General features: G+C 33.3%; 1 protein-coding gene across 1 annotated transcript in view; it reads left to right on the forward strand.

Annotated features, from left to right (window-relative positions):
* LOC126885689 (malate dehydrogenase, cytoplasmic) overlaps positions 1-17,907 on the forward strand; it is a 49,987-nt gene that overhangs the window by 19,421 nt on the left and 12,659 nt on the right. Inside the window, exons 4-5 of the mRNA XM_050652398.1 lie at positions 1,865-2,024; positions 5,745-5,954. Coding sequence (XP_050508355.1) covers positions 1,865-2,024; positions 5,745-5,954 — 370 coding nt within the window. The remainder of the gene's footprint in view (positions 1-1,864; positions 2,025-5,744; positions 5,955-17,907) is intronic.

Raw genomic sequence — 17,907 nt, forward strand, 5'->3', positions numbered from 1 at the left:
GTCGGCCCCAATGAATGTACAAGGTTATTCACTATATTTTGACCCCCTTGTAAACTGCTTTATTTACAGAATTAGAAAAAAATGTAAAATACAAAAGTTATTCGATTTTTTAATTATGATTTTTTGACATATACATATATCATACTAGTGACGTCATCCGTTTGGGCGTGATGACGTAATCGACTATTTTTTTTAAATGGGAATAGGGGTCGAGTGCTAGCTCATTTGAAAGGTTATTCAATTCCCTATTCAGTAATATAAACTTAACACACCTTTTGGTTACGGTTTGGTAACAAAACACCTTTTGTTACCAAAATAAATAAATATTTTACTGTTCGTCGTTAACTTATTTTTATTATTTTTAATTAATTCCGTCAACTCACACCTTCCGGTGGTGGTAGGTAGATTGGTGACCGGGGTGTATAGAGGTATGCTTTAATTACTATTTTTGCTAATTTTATTTTCTTAATTTTTAATAACTTTTCTCAAAACGAAATAATATAGGTCATATAAATTCACATGTAAAATACAAACCAGATGCTAAGAGGGATACGGTTTTACGAAACCGAATGTATCCTTAACCATATGTTTTTGGTGTGTTCAGTTTAACAAACTGAATTCTCCATAAATTAATTACCTTATCAGACCTTATGTCAATAACTCACAATTGGACATGCATTCGAAAACGTAAACTGCAGAAATGTTTCAACCTTTAAACGCCAGATCTAAATAATTTATTGCCCATCTGGTCAGATGGTAAAACACAAACAGATTAGCGTCTGTGGTTTCTTTTCAGGCACTCAGTCAGTCGGTTACAACACCCCAGAGGCATCGGCCGCTCGCTGGGCCGAAACAATAACAAACCCTCTTACGCAATGTATAAGCAAAACACCTTTTGTTACCAAAATAAATAAATATTTTACTGTTCGTCGTTAACTTATTTTTATTATTTTTAATTAATTCCGTCAACTCACACCTACCGGAATACCCTTACTATATCAGTACTCCAGCTTGAACTCGCTTCTTTGTGACGCTCGACGTCGTTTTATATCTTTGCCGGTGTTTCATCTCCAGTGCGCATCGATGGTAGTGGTGGGCCTCCGGTGGGAGTGTAGGCAGAGAGAGGGGCATAGTTCCTAATGTTTTATTTTACACGTGTACGTTACGGTTCTCGCGGAAGTATTAACACCTGTGATTTTGTTAGACATAGATTCACTTGTGGGTTTCAATTCTTCTTTCTGAAGTTATTTCGTGATTTTATTTGTACAAATGTTTATTCAAATTGATTTTACGCTTAGATCTTCTTGATATCTTCTCAATTTTATGTTATTATATGACTATATTGTTGTTGTAGTTGTTCTTTTTCTTCTTTAAATTATTTCTTATCTTCTATTTATCAAACGATTCGAATGCAACATTTCGGCAGATCTTATAGTACGTCAATACATTATTAACTTTTTAGGACATTGTGACTATCTTGTGAAGTTTATGTAAAATGATAAATACTTATTCACGAAAAAGCAAGAAATAATGTTATTCATAGCTGGAAAATCCAAGGGTAAAACTGAAAAGAAAAACAGGAAGGTTAAGATTATATAAGGAGCTTAATAGTGGTAGTTTTTATGTCAGTTCAATAGGGCTCTTCAACGCTTCTCATTTGTTTCGGGCTCTTGTCATATGTCGTCCAATAATATATCTACTTCATACGCCTTTAATATGTATAATTGGTATAAACCAATAACGTATGAAGTATATTAATATTATACGACATATTATGACAAGAGCCCGAAACAAATGAGAAGTGTTGAAACGCCAACACATATTTACTTTCTTACATCGTCCTGAAGTTTTTATATATTTTTAGGTAAGCAATGTAATCATTTGGGGAAACCACTCATCCACCCAATTCCCTGATGCTTCCCATGCTGTCGTTGTTGTTGACAACAAATCGGTACCCGCTGTAGAAGCTGTCAAGGATGGTGAATGGCTCAGAAATGTATTCGTTTCCACCGTACAAAAGAGAGGTAAATTAAAATAAATACATAATTATTAATTTTTTTTGTGTGAATTTTAATGGCCTTGGCCGAGCCAATTAGCCAGACATTTTGTTATTTTAAAAACAAACAAATTTGTTTTTTCAATCAGAGGAATTTTTTCTGTATTTCTAACTCTAAATACATAACAAACTAACACATTACAATTATTATCTAAATAATACACTGTTTTGGTTGTAAATATTTATTTTTGTAAATTTTTATTTTTTTGAGTTTTTTTATATATTTAATTTTTTTTATTATTTTTTTATTATTTTTTTTATTATTATTTTTTATTAATTGTTTTTTTTTACTACGCTAAGACATAAACCCGATTCAACATCTCGGAGGTTCACATCTTCTTAGTTTTTTTGTTCTTTTTCTTTTTTTTTGCTTTTTTTGCTTTTTTTTTGCTTTCCCTTTTCTCTTTTTTTTTCTTGTTTTTTTTTCTTTTTTCAATTACAATATACAATGATTACTTAAATATACAGGGTTTAAAAAAATAACAACAAAACGAACATGTTTGTTTTGTTTTAGTAAACATGCCTGCTTTGTTTTAACAAAATTTCTTAAATACAGGGTAAATTTTATTGCTACAATCTATATTTACAGTTTTTGATATGTTCGTAATTTGTTTTTAATGTATTAATATCTTCAGAAAATATCAAATTGTTCAGGTAGACGGGAAGTGGAATTTTTAATATATTAAGATTATTATAAAATTTATTTATATTTACTGATTGATGTGAACATTCGAGGAGAACATGTAGATCACCTTCTTTTCCACACTCACAGTTAGGTGACTCTGTGAGACCCAAACTGCACATATGAAGGGGGGTAAGAGCATGATTACATCTCAATCTATTTATAACTCTTATGAAATGGCGATTTGATACAGAATGAAACCATCTTTTAATGGGAATTTCAGGCTGCATTTGTTTGTAATTACATACTACCAATTCTCGTGTTTCGATAATACCTTTTTTTCTTTCTTTCTCCTAATTTTCTTTTTGGTGTCGTCTACTAATAATATCAATATCCGAAATGGGTAGTAAGTTCATGGGAAGTTCTTCGCCTATTTCTAGGGCGGATTTGGCTAGCCTGTCTACTATTTCGTTACCTCTAATGCCGGCGTGTCCCTTTATCCATGATATAATGATGTTTTTTCCTAGATTTGCAATTTTATTATAAAGAGTCATAATTTCCAGTTCTATATGATTATGTTGTTGGGACTTACGTACGTTAGTTAGTCTATCAACGACACTCTTACTGTCTGTAAATATTATGCAGCTGTAGGGTTCGTTACTAAATATGTGTCTTAAAGCAAAAAGTATCGCTATCATTTCAGCGGTGTATATCGATGATTCACAAGGCAATTTGAATAATTTTTTAAATCCACTTTGAATATTGATTATTGCACATCCTACTTTGTTTAATAAATTAATAATTATTTTAAAGTTTTAAAGTTTTCAACCTAATAGAAATATTAAAAATATTCCTAAAAGATATTTAATTGAAAACTTATTGGACCATTTTCCTGGTAACACCTCCATGGCTTATAAAAATGGCAAGCCAGATGGATACTGAAGCGAAGAAAACAAGAGGGAATTCAAAAACTTACAATTCACAACCCCGTCTGTTCAGCTGGTAAATTCCAACGGAAAATGGACCTAGTTACTCAAAGGAGTAAAAGGAATAATTATTTCGTTGTAAAATGAAACAAGAGCCGTCTTATTTTAGCTACCTAGTTCAGAGAACGCCAAAAGTACCCTGACCGGTTTCAATCCTCATTAGGAGAGTGCATATTTCCTGCATGAGAGTCCTCATTAGGAGAGTGATGATTAGTGCAATCATCAGAGAGTGCATATTTGATTCTCTCTGAAAAACCAGAATTCGGGCTGCCAGCATCGATTCACAACGAAATAACCTGCTAATGACAGAGATCGGTTTTCTTCAAATGCGACATCCAAACACGTCAACTTTAAGGCTGATTTATGTTACACCGGGACGTGGACGGCACGAAGCGCAGATCAATAGAAGTCGCACATCCTCGGCACTTCCCGGTCTCGCCCCGTTTTAACATAAATCCGGCTTTATGCAGCTGTCAAAAATATACTACTGGCCGCATCGCGCTTAACTTTGACATGCATGCCTAAAATATGTTAGACTTTTTAGAGCCCATGTGTTTTGAGATTGCAGCGCCCTAATCAACGGAGGAGGTTACTTATTAGACCACCAGATATATCATCATCATTCTCTTTGCCTTATCCCTATGCGGGGTCGGCTTCCCTAATTGCATTTATCCACACAATTCTATCTTGGGTCATATCAATGTTAATCCCCTTTACCAACATGTCCTGCCTTATCGTCTCCCCCCAGGTCTTCTTTGGTCTTCCTCTCCTACTCCTTCCAGGAATCTGCACTTCAGCTATTCTTCGTATTGGGTGATTAACGTCTCGACGTTGAACATGACCAAACCATCTTAACCTATGCTCTCTCATTTTGGCATCAATTGGTGCCACACCTAGACTTCCCCTAATATACTCATTTCTAATTTTATCTTTCTTTGTCACTCCACTCATCCATCTAAGCATTCTCATTTCCGCCACATGCATTCGTTGTTCCTCTTTCTTTTTCACTGCCCAACATTCAGTTCCGTACATCATAGCCGGTCTTATGGCTGTTTTATAGAATTTTTCCTTCAGCTTCATTGGAATTTTTCTGTCACACAACACACCACTCGCTTCTTTCCACTTCATCCATCCAGCCCAAATTCTACTGCATGCATCTCCATCTATTTCTCCATTACTCTGTAATACCGATCCTAGGTACTTAAAACTATTGCTTTTCTAAATCATTTCACCATCCAAAGATACCATTTTATTTGTAGTAACTCCATCTTTAAATGAACATTCCAAATACTCTGTTTTTGTCCTACTAAGTTTTAAACATTTTTCCTCCAGAGCTTGTCTCCACTGTTTCAGTTTTTGTTTTAAGTCTCTTTCACTATTTCCTATTAACACTACATCATCAGCATACATTAGGCACCATGGAATGCTACCCTGTAGTTTCGCTGTTATCTGGTCCAAAACTAATGAGAATAAATAAGGACTAAGCACCGAGCCTTGGTGCAATCCTACTTTCACCTGAAATTTATCAGTCTCTACCACAACTGTCCTAACACTAGTCGTTACTCCCTCATACATATCTCTCACAGTCTTTACATATTCGCCAGGGACTCCTTTCTTATTGAGTGCCCACCACAGAATCTTTCGAGGAACTCTATCATATGCTTTCTCAAGATCAATGAATACCATATGAGCGTTGGTCTCTTTATTCCTGTATTTTTCCATCAGTTGCCTTACAATGAAAATTGCATCTGTTGTTGATCTGCCCTGCATAAAGCCAAATTGATTTTCGGTTTCTTCACGTATCCGTCTATCAATTACTCTCTCCCATATTTTCATGGTGTGGTTAAGTAGTTTTATAGCCCTGTAGTTTGTACATTGTTGTATGTCTCCCTTGTTCTTGTAGACAGGTACAAATATACTGCTTCTCCATTCGTCTGGCAATTGTCCAACTTCCATAATTCTATTAAATAGACCTGCTAGCCAACTTATTCCTGCACCACACCACCAGATATATATTGCAATTTATAGTTTTATTCATTGAAGCTACCTACAACTATGTATAATCCATTATAATTTCTAGGTGCTGCCGTCATTGCTGCAAGAAAAATGTCTTCCGCTATGTCTGCTGCCAAAGCAGCAGCTGACCATATGCGCGATTGGTTCTTAGGCACACCTGACAACAAATTCGTGTCTATGGGAGTATTAAGTGACGGTAGCTATGGCGCACCAAAGGACGTCGTCTTCTCCTTCCCTGTTAATATTAAAAATGGCAAATGGCAAATTGTCCAAGGTAAGCGCACACATAATCTGTCATTTCATCACATTAGGTAGCTGTTGTTCGTCCGCTATAACTTTTCCCATGCGTCACGATTCATTTTCAAACAATTTAAGTCAAAACATAAAGTGAAACGTACGCCGATGTGTGTAGTATATAGCAGGGGTGGCCAAACTGCGGCTCGCGAGCCACATGCGGCTCTTTGAAGGATTACTTGTGGCTGTGGCTCTCGATTGTACCCGAGTTATTTTTCAATTTTGTATTAGATATGATTTAAAAAAAATTATTATCGTTCCATATGTGTTTCAAAATGTCTTTTAATTTACTAACAACAAACATGAAAGACTTTGTAACAAATTCCATTTCCATCCGACACATCGAAAACTGCGCTAACGAACATTACATAAGAGTGGCGCAATGTAAAAGTCAGTAATCAACCGAATCCAGACCGATTTTTGTATAACTCTTGCTAAGGATTTAATTTGTAATTTGGATTAGGTAAACATTTTACATTTTAGTCATTTCACTCGACTTAAAATTTTTTTTTACAATATTAAGCCAGAAAAACTTAACGAGTAGGTATATAAAAAAGCCGGAAGGAATATTGACCGAACTCCAACATAGATTTGAAGACTTAAAATATTATGTTAAATCGTCTTTTCATTTTTTCTGAATTCATTTGAAATGAACACAGTTCATAAGGTGAATTTTTTATTATTACCAAATATATGACCCAAACAACATCTGGAGAATTAAAATTAATAGAGACGCAAGAAGATCAAGCTCGAAAATAAAAATTTTAGTCGACGCTTAATACCGAATTTTGGAAATTTGTACGAGAATCCAAGTAGGCACTCTAAAAAAGGATGCTTGTCGAATTATTTCCATATTAGGAACAACGTACTTGTGTGGACCATTTTATTCAATTTTATAATTCGTGAAATCCTAACACCTATCAGTATTACCTAACCAGCATCTAAAATAATTACTGAGAAGTACTACCACATATTAATCACCAAATTGTAAAGAATTATCAAAAAAAGGAAAACAAAAATATAATTAAGTTTTAATATTTCGTAATTTTATTTCGGTTTTCAGTAAGTAAAAGTTCTGTTAAAAAATTGTAAATACCTTCTTTACATACTTTTTGAATGCGTATTTGATGGCGGCTCGCGAAAAACTTCAACTTGTGAAAAGTGGCTCGAACTATTAAGGAGCTTGGCCACCCCTGATTATATAGTATACAGTATACAAAATGTATATACACATCGACGTTCGTTTCACTTTATGTTTTGACTTAATTTGTTTGAAAATGAATCGTGACGCATGGGAAAAGTTATAGCAGACGAACAATATCAGTAAACAGTAATTAACTTCGACCAATTTCTCTTATTCGCTGATGACATAAAAATCTTTAGATCTATTGCTTGCCTCTCTGATTGTGAATGTTTGCAGTTGTCCTTATAATTTTTCACGTTGGTGTGAAGTAAATGTTTTAAACTTAAATCTAAAAAATTGTTTTAAAATCACGTTTAGTAAAACGCAGGCTTCTTTTAATAATAATTACACAATTAATGGTACTGTTCTGCAAGAGATACATCAGGTACGGGATTTGGGTATAACACTGGATAGAAAACTGAACTTTAATGATCATATTAATGACATAACTTCACGTGCCCTTAAAATGTTAGGATTTATTCAGAGAAATTCAAAGGACTTTTCAGTTTTTACGTTTAAAATATTATACTGTTCGCTAGTGCGATCAATTATAGAACACTGCTGTATTATATGGTATCCTTTTTATAATACCCAGAAAACTCAATTAGAAAAAGTTCAAAACAGATTTTTAAGGATATGTGGTTATAAAACGGGTTTAAGACGTGGATTATAATTACAGTTATATTCTTAATCAACTTAAAATGAACAAATTAGAGACAAGAAGAGCTGAATTCGAATTAGATTTTTTACATAAGCTTCTAAATGGATTTATTAATTGCCCTGAAATTTTGGGTTTAATCTCATTTAATATACCTATGCGAAGAACCCGTAATTCTGACCTGCTTTTTGTAGATTTCCATTCTACTAATTATGGACTTAATGAAGTTATTTCTACAATTATTGAATACTTCAACTGCATCATTTAAAAAACATGTTAAAAAACTGTTGTGGCTAGCTTATGTATCTTACTGTATTTTATACGTATTGTACAAAAACTGAAAAAGGGTTTAGCCCGTCAATAAATAAATATGGTAGTATGTTACAGAACTATTTATTGACTGAAAAATGCAGAAGCTCACATAGGATTTAAAATCAAATTTAAATAGTTTCACTCTCTTAAAAACTAAACGAACTAAACTAACAGTACTCAACTGAAACTGAAATAAAAACTGGAACTAATTGAACTACACACACCGGCAAAACTAACGGAACACCTTAAAAGTTGGACATGTTAGATGCCTCAAATTTCCTAAACTTGTCCGATTTGAGTGATTTTTTAGTATGTTATAGACTTATTATTTAAGAATATCAATTTAATAATATTGTTGCTAGACAGATAAATGTCATTTTATACCGAGTGTAACAATCATACTATGTTTTTTCCTTAAAGTTCGAAACACTATGTGGAATATTATAGCATAGATAAAATATTGAAATTAAAACTCAATTGTAGCCTTAGACTTTGTCAACATTTTCTTTTTTGATTCATTTGATTATATTGGATAATAACAAAGTTAGATACGTTAACAACTAGCCAAGTTCTTCATCAATACAGGGTGTTTCTAAATAAGTGCGACAAACTTTAATGGGTAATTCTGCATAAAATAATAATGACCGTTTGCTTTATCAACATATGTCCACAAATGCTTCGTTTCCGAGATACGGGATGTTGAAATTTTTCTTACAAACTGATGATTTATTTATTGCTCTAAAACCGGTTGAGATATGTAAATTATTTGGTATGTTTTAAGGGGTAGTTATTGCGCATTTTTTTGGCATACAATTAAGAATTTTATATTCACCATTGGCGTGCATACGGGTATAAACATCTTATATACATCCCGTATGCATGTCAATGGTAAATATAAAATTCTTAATTGTATGCCAAAAAAATGCGCAATAACTACCTCTTAAAACCTGCCAAATTTCATTTGCATATCTCACCGGTTTTAGAACAATAAATAAATCGTCAGTTTGTAAGAAAAAATTCAACATCCCGTATCTCGGACACGAAGCATTTGCGGCCACATATATGTTTATGAAGCAAACGGTCATTATTTTTTCATGCAGAATTGCCCCTTTTTGGGGTTTGTCCCACTTATTTAGAAACACCCTGTATTGATGAAGAACATGGCTAGTTGTTAAAGTACCTAACTATTTTATTATCCAACATAAGCAAATTAATTAAAAATAAAATGAACTAAAATGACCATATAGAACAATTTGGTGTTGAAGGATAACTTTCACTTTGGATGTCTGGGTTATGCCTTGTTTTGGATCAACTGTATCATACTATTATTGTTAAACAAACAATAAGCATAAAAACAAACATATCTTGACAGCGTTACCTCACCTCAAATGTCTAAAAAAAAATCTATGCAAAATTACAGGTGGATTGGCCAAGTAGTTTTCGAGTTACAACGTCCACCGCATTTGAAAAAATAGTTTTGAGAAAAACGCGTTTTAAGTTTTGACAACTTCGTCTTTGTTTTTGACTGTCAAATCGTAAAGTGGCGCTCACCTGAATATGTTTGTGAATCGTGGAGTAATCTAAAAAAGAGAAGGGAAACAGTTGTTGAACGTTTGTCACTACACTCAAGCGTGTCTGGAGCGAAATCGCGGTAAATGAGTCGAAGGTAGGAATGTTCAACATCCTGTATTTCTGGTATTTTTACTTCGATTAATTTGAAATTTTCAGAAAGTATTCTTGAAGTTAAGAGCTTTCATTTAAAATAATAAAAACAATTTAAATTTTCAAACCATACCCCCCCTTAAGAGGATCGGTACGTATTTTCGGCTGCAATGCTATTCAAATGGGGATTCATTTTTTTCGAATCCTGAGAAAACTAATAAGTATTTTTGAAAAATTTAAACGCAGAATGAAAGATTACGTTATAAGCGAGGGCCGAAAGTCCCTGAGAACTTCTATAATGTTTATTTTAATAAGTTACAGGGGTGAAAAACTAAGAGAAAATTTGGTGTGATTTTTAATTTCAAATATATCATTCAAAATAAACTTTTTATTTATTTTAAGGGACTTTCGGCCCTCGGTAATAATTTAGTCTTTCATTCTGCGTTTAAATTTTTCAAAAATATTTATTGGTTTTTTCAGGATTCGAAAAAAATGAACACAATGCCGTGGTAATATTTTCCAAATCTATCTTTGTCTTACAACGCACTCAGCCGAATATAATATTGTCAGCATATATTGTCAGTCAGACACTGACAATCAGTGACAATTTTAAATATTTGACATTGCATCGGGAATATGTTGAGTTATTGATTAAATATTGATATATAGTGTATTTGATAAATAATTGATTTAAGACGTGAACTTAATAAGAAGTTATTTATTGTGTATTATTTGTGGAAGATCCAAGCAGAGAATACATCAGGATAATATATTCTCTGATCCAAGTATTCTGTTGTTAAAGATATTCAAAATTGTAATTCCATAACAATATATTATTAAAAAATCACTTTTAACACTTTTCTTCTTTTCTCGATTGAGTATTAGTCTTTGTTGTACAAATAAATTATTACAATCACTGAATACATAGTTAGTGAAAAAATTATCACATTTATTAACTGAATTTTTAATTTGCAATTATAAAAATAACAGTTATCCAAGAACATTCAAAACCCATCTCTTTAAATTAATGATGACATTTTCAAGTAGAATGGCATTCTAGTAATGTTTACATATCCATACCAGTGTGAATTTTACTACACGTAATTTGTCGTGTAAAGACAGAAAAAGTAGGGATAGACGTAAAATATTTGCGAATTATGTACCCATAGCCTTAATAACATTATATTTGAACCTGTTACTTTAGGCTATTGATTATGTTCAAAATAAGAGAGCTAAAAGGAACTACAACGTTAAGGGGATTTTATGGTCTCATATTGTCAATGGACCTCTAAATTTGAAAAAACCGCGGAGTGCTACCATTTAAACGGATGCGTTTTTGAGAAAGGGGTGAATTAGGGTGAGTTCTATGCACTCTTGGTACAAACACGTCTACAAGAAAATTGTTCCAGGTTAAATTTACTATCTGAATATCACATTTTAAAATCAAAAATATTTTTTTTTACAAAAATATATTTCAAAGAAAAGCAAGAAAAAAACTAACTCGAAAGAAAGTAATGTTGTTTTTTGCCCCATAACTTTTTCCACAGGGACATAAGTACAGCCATTACTTCAGCGAAAAATAACTTCCATTCTTTCTCTTTAAAATGAAGTTTGGTAAAAGTTTCTAGGATTTATAGTTTCCGAAATAGGATTTTTTAAAGTTCGCCACTCAAAGCATTTTTGGACCATTTTCCCCATTATTTCGCAAACGTTGTTCTGCAACTTTTTTTTTCGCATTTATAGGTATATGCAATGGTACATTTAGTAGAAAGACAAGTCAATTACCTTTAAAATGTTCTATTGTATAAGACTATAAGCAAGTTATGCTTTTTCAAGTTTTTATACTTTTAATGATTTTTAATATTTTTAATGATTATTTTTAAAATTTTTCATTATGACTTTTTTTCTTGTAAATTAAATTGAATACATTGTGGAATAAAAAAAGCTTATTTTCTTTACTTTAAACTAGTGTATTCCAAAAATTTCTAGGACTATTTTTAAACAAGGTATCCGTAATTTGAGAAAAAATTTTAAATTTTTTATATTTTTTTCAATTAGAAGAATAGAATTGCATATTATAACATAATTTTTAATTCCAAATAACTTTTCTTAATAACACTTTCCAATATTGTGAAATATAAAGTTACTTTACTCTTGAGCGAAATTCGTACTTTTTAACATGCCTCGTACACTATTGATAAAATTTTATATCTGATATCGCATCTTAGGTTTTAGATATGCAGAGCATTTTATAATTTTTTTCATAAAGTTAATAATAAAAAAGTTTTCCATATGGTTCCAATTTAGTATTTACCAATTACCAGACAATTACCAGTCCAATTTAGTTCCAATGTCACATTTTGAAAAAACATATCTTGTTTAAAAATAGTCCTAGAATTTTTTACAATACACCATTTTAAAATAAAGAAAATAATATTGAATGGGTTGCATATATGAGTCCATATTAAATGTAGTAATGAAACACAGACTTACTCACAATCATTTAATAATACTTTGACGACCGGTTTCGATCTCTGCACTATTCAGATCATCTTCAGGTCGGCGTTACAAGTAGTTAAATGCTACAATTAAAGAAAACCAGAGTTAGAACATTGTCTGGTTGTACAAATGCTAATAGAAAGACAAGATTTGAAAAAATTTTTGAAAAAAGGGGGATGCAACTGCTGACATTTCAGAACAACAAACCGATACATACATATGCATACATATGAGAAACAGATACTCATAAGCATGTAAAAGCACATGGAGGCATGCAGTTTATGACTATTTGTTAAACGAGTAAAAACTTTTAAAAACATTAGAAACTATTAAAAAAACTTAAGTAGATAGGCAAAGCGGTTTCTGGCGCAACCCCTAAATCGCAACCCTTAAATATTAATAAATGCCAAACGGCTTAACGTAGGATGACGTGTGACGTATCGTTGGAAAGGGGATGAAAAAGGGGGTTGAACTCAGTATGTGGCGTGCGCATCGGAATATGCCAAAAGGGCATTACGTCATATCTTCTTTTCTATTGGTCCGATTTTGACGTAAGAGGGCTCGTCGGAACGGGGAGGGGGGTAACGAACACATAAAAAAGATGGCGGCAGTGCCAAAACGGCATTACAGCATATCTTCTTTTCTATTGGTCTGATTTTGACGTAAGAGGGCTCGTCGGAACGGGGAGGGGGTAACGAACACATAAAAAAGATGGCGGCAGTGCCAAAAGGGCATTACAGCATATCTTTGTTGCTATTGGTCCGATTATGACGTATGGAGTGTCAAATGAAAGCGGCGGCGACACAGAAGCCAACTGTCAATTCTTCTTCTGTCAACGTTCAATATTAACTGTCAAGCAGTTTCGACAAAAATGTCGAGACACGTATAAACTAGATCCTGCTTGGTATTATACCATGCCAGGATACACGTGGGATTGTATGCTGAGATACACAAAATGTAAATTAGAATTGCTAAAAGATGTGGATATGATTTTGTTCATGGAATTTAAGTCAAACTTGGACAAAAATTCAATACAAATTAAATGGAGTCAATTCTTTGTTACACATTATGCAGTCTAGGTTGGACTGGACTATTCTAAATAAAATTTCTAAGATAATCACATTCAAAAAGTGTTTTTGTGTTAGGAAATAAAATATCAAGATATTACTTCTTATTTATTAAAGATATTACAATAGTTCCAGTAATTTTAAGATAGTTTTTCTTTGCAGTTCTGCCTTTTTATTTAAACCTAAATTCATTAGTTCAGTAATAATTTTACGTTTCTGAAGCATTTTTTCTTTGTATGATTTTCGTATGGTCATCCCACGTTCAGTTTTGTAAAATTGTCTTCTCTTTTCATTGGCTTCATATTTTCTTCTAATACCTTCCTCACCTCTTTCACACTTGCAGGTTGATTTTACGTGTAGTTCATGCACTGAAGCATATTTTTCTAGATTGCTAACGCCTCTGCTCGCTAGGGTAGAAATTTCATTACGTATAGGATCCTGGACACCCATATAAAAAGCATGGAAAACGGAAAGTTTACCATGGACAGTAAAGTCCTTTGTGAACATTTAAGTCAAACTTGGACAAAAATTCAATACAAATTAAATGGGGTCAATTATTTGTTACACATTATGCAGTCTAGGTTGGACTGGACTATTCTAAATAAAATTTCTAAGATAATCGCATTCAAAAAGTGTTTTTGTGTTAGGAAATAAAATATCAAGATATTACTTATTATTTATTAAAGATATTACAATAGTTCCAGTAATTTTAAGATAGTTTTTCTTTGCAGTTCTGCCTTTTTATTTAAACCTAAATTCATTAGTTCAGTAATAATTTTACGTTTCTGAAGCATTTTTTCTTTGTATGATTTTCGTATGGTCATCCCACGTTCAGTTTTGTAAAATTGTCTTCTCTTTTCATTGGCTTCGTCTTTTCTTTTAATACCTTCCTCACCTCTTTCACACTTGCAGGTTGATTTCACTGATTTCACGTGTAGTTCATGCACTGAAGCATATTTTTCTAGATTGCTAACGCCTCTGCTCGCTAGGGTAGAAATTTCATTACGTATACTTCGACAGAATTTTCCTCTCGAATGTAACCACTCTAATTTAAATACACTTCTCTCGTAATGAGAGTGAGGTTTACCTAAAAGTCCATCTCCATCTCGACGAAGGGGTTTTTGACCATCAGCACATGCAATGTATCTTAAAACACCAACACAATGATCCAAACAAATAATTTTTCTAAACGTAGTTTTTGGATGTAGTCTTTTCCCTGCACGTTGTATTTTCTTCTTGTAAGCCAACATTGTAGATCCATTTGTAAAGTGAATTAATGAATGCAGATGTTCGTGTGCAGTACTTCCGTCGTCTGCTACTAAATGACAACGGCAAATGGAATACCATTTTACATTAGGAGCACATGCTAGAAGAGTAAAGTCACTCTCATTTAAGAGTAAATGATACCATTCTCTTGGTGACTCTTCGTAATCCTTTGCCATGTCCGCTGGCGAAAGAGGATCCTGGACACCCATATAAAAAGCATGGAAAACGGAAAGTTTACCATGGACAGTAAAGTCCTTTGTGAACATTTAAGTCAAACTTGGACAAAAATTCAATACAAATTAAATGGAGTCAATTCTTTGTTACACATTATGCAGTCTAGGTTGGACTGGACTATTCTAAATAAAATTTCTAAGATAATCACATTCAAAAAGTGTTTTTGTGTTAGGAAATAAAATATCAAGATATTACTTCTTATTTATTAAAGATATTACAATAGTTCCAGTAATTTTAAGATAGTTTTTCTTTGCAGTTCTGCCTTTTTATTTAAACCTAAATTCATTAGTTCAGTAATAATTTTACGTTTCTGAAGCATTTTTTCTTTGTATGATTTTCGTATGGTCATCCCACGTTCAGTTTTGTAAAATTGTCTTCTCTTTTCATTGGCTTCATATTTTCTTCTAATACCTTCCTCACCTCTTTCACACTTGCAGGTTGATTTTACGTGTAGTTCATGCACTGAAGCATATTTTTCTAGATTGCTAACGCCTCTGCTCGCTAGGGTAGAAATTTCATTACGTATACTTCGACAGAATTTTCCTCTCGAATGTAACCACTCTAATTTAAATACACTTCTCTCGTAATGAGAGTGAGGTTTACCTAAAAGTCCATCTCCATCTCGACGAAGGGGTTTTTGACCATCAGCACATGCAATGTATCTTAAAACACCAACACAATGATCCAAACAAATAATTTTTCTAAACGTAGTTTTTGGATGTAGTCTTTTCCCTGCACGTTGTATTTTCTTCTTGTAAGCCAACATTGTAGATCCATTTGTAAAGTGAATTAATGAATGCAGATGTTCGTGTGCAGTACTTCCGTCGTCTGCTACTAAATGACAACGGCAAATGGAATACCATTTTACATTAGGAGCACATGCTAGAAGAGTAAAGTCACTCTCATTTAAGAGTAAATGATACCATTCTGTCAGCATGTCTCAGCGTTACCCACAACATTCTCTGCTACCCTCTGCTACCCTGGCCTAACCTAACGTGGGGTTGCGATTTGGGGGGTGTGCCAGAACAGCAAGTCAAATTGTTTTAGCATCGTTAGTAACAAGTCTAGACAACGATCTTTTGAACTTTGCCCTTGTTAATGGCGCATGCGTGAAATAAAAAAATCTGAGCGTGGCGTCACGTTTTCTGCATATCAGCAAATTCAACGAGGCTTTGACCATGGTAATAGCGCATGCGTGAAATAATCAGTTAGGGTGGGGGGAGGCTGTACTGGTAGATAAATTTAACAACTTCGTAAGGACTCTTAGTCTAGTGAGACAGTTTTGAGATTTCAGTTCTTTGTTATTAAATAGCCAGTTAAGATATGTCTATTTTGTCAAAAAGTGACTATCTGGCTCTTTTGAGTGTCAGTGGTATTAAAGCTCTTTCGCCAGCGGACATGGCAAAGGATTACGAAGAGTCACCAAGAGAATGGTATCATTTACTCTTAAATGAGAGTGACTTTACTCTTCTAGCATGTGCTCCTAATGTAAAATGGTATTCCATTTGCCGTTGTCATTTAGTAGCAGACGACGGAAGTACTGCACACGAACATCTGCATTCATTAATTCACTTTACAAATGGATCTACAATGTTGGCTTACAAGAAGAAAATACAACGTGCAGGGAAAAGACTACATCCAAAAACTACGTTTAGAAAAATTATTTGTTTGGATCATTGTGTTGGTGTTTTAAGATACATTGCATGTGCTGATGGTCAAAAACCCCTTCGTCGAGATGGAGATGGACTTTTAGGTAAACCTCACTCTCATTACGAGAGAAGTGTATTTAAATTAGAGTGGTTACATTCGAGAGGAAAATTCTGTCGAAGTATACGTAATGAAATTTCTACCCTAGCGAGCAGAGGCGTTAGCAATCTAGAAAAATATGCTTCAGTGCATGAACTACACGTAAAATCAACCTGCAAGTGTGAAAGAGGTGAGGAAGGTATTAGAAGAAAATATGAAGCCAATGAAAAGAGAAGACAATTTTACAAAACTGAACGTGGGATGACCATACGAAAATCATACAAAGAAAAAATGCTTCAGAAACGTAAAATTATTACTGAACTAATGAATTTAGGTTTAAATAAAAAGGCAGAACTGCAAAGAAAAACTATCTTAAAATTACTGGAACTATTGTAATATCTTTAATAAATAAGAAGTAATATCTTGATATTTTATTTCCTAACACAAAAACACTTTTTGAATGTGATTATCTTAGAAATTTTATTTAGAATAGTCCAGTCCAACCTAGACTGCATAATGTGTAACAAAGAATTGACTCCATTTAATTTGTATTGAATTTTTGTCCAAGTTTGACTTAAATGTTCACAAAGGACTTTACTGTCCATGGTAAACTTTCCGTTTTCCATGCTTTTTATATGGGTGTCCAGGATCCTATAGCAATAAAGTTGTAAATGATTTGGATAATTGTTAATAAATAATATTAATAAAATATGTTGTCTTTTATTTTTTTGACTTTAGAGAGTGTAACAGAGGTTATCAGCGGTCAGCAGAGGGTAGCAGAGCGCAGCAGAGGGTAGCAGAGGGTCACAGAGGATAACAGAGGCTAGCAGAGGGTACCAGAGACGTACAGACGTCATCAGAGACAAGCTAACAGAAGGCACAGACGATCACAGAGCGGTATAAGGGGTCAGCAGAGTGTAGCAGAGCGGAGCAGAAGGTAATAGAGATTAGCAGACGGTAGCAGAGCGCAGCAGAGGATAGGATCCTGGACACCCATATAAAAAGCATGGAAAACGGAAAGTTTACCATGGACAGTAAAGTCCTTTGTGAACATTTAAGTCAAACTTAGACAAAAATTCAATACAAATTAAATGGAGTCAATTCTTTGTTACACATTATGCAGTCTAGGTTGGACTGGACTGTTCTAAATAAAATTTCTAAGATAATCACATTCAAAAAGTGTTTTTGTGTTAGGAAATAAAATATCAAGATATTACTTCTTATTTATTAAAGATATTACAATAGTTCCAGTAATTTTAAGATAGTTTTTCTTTGCAGTTCTGCCTTTTTATTTAAACCTAAATTC

The sequence above is a fragment of the Diabrotica virgifera genome, chromosome 5 (genome assembly GCF_917563875.1).
Source record: "Diabrotica virgifera virgifera chromosome 5, PGI_DIABVI_V3a".
Classification (NCBI taxonomy): domain Eukaryota; kingdom Metazoa; phylum Arthropoda; class Insecta; order Coleoptera; family Chrysomelidae; genus Diabrotica; species Diabrotica virgifera.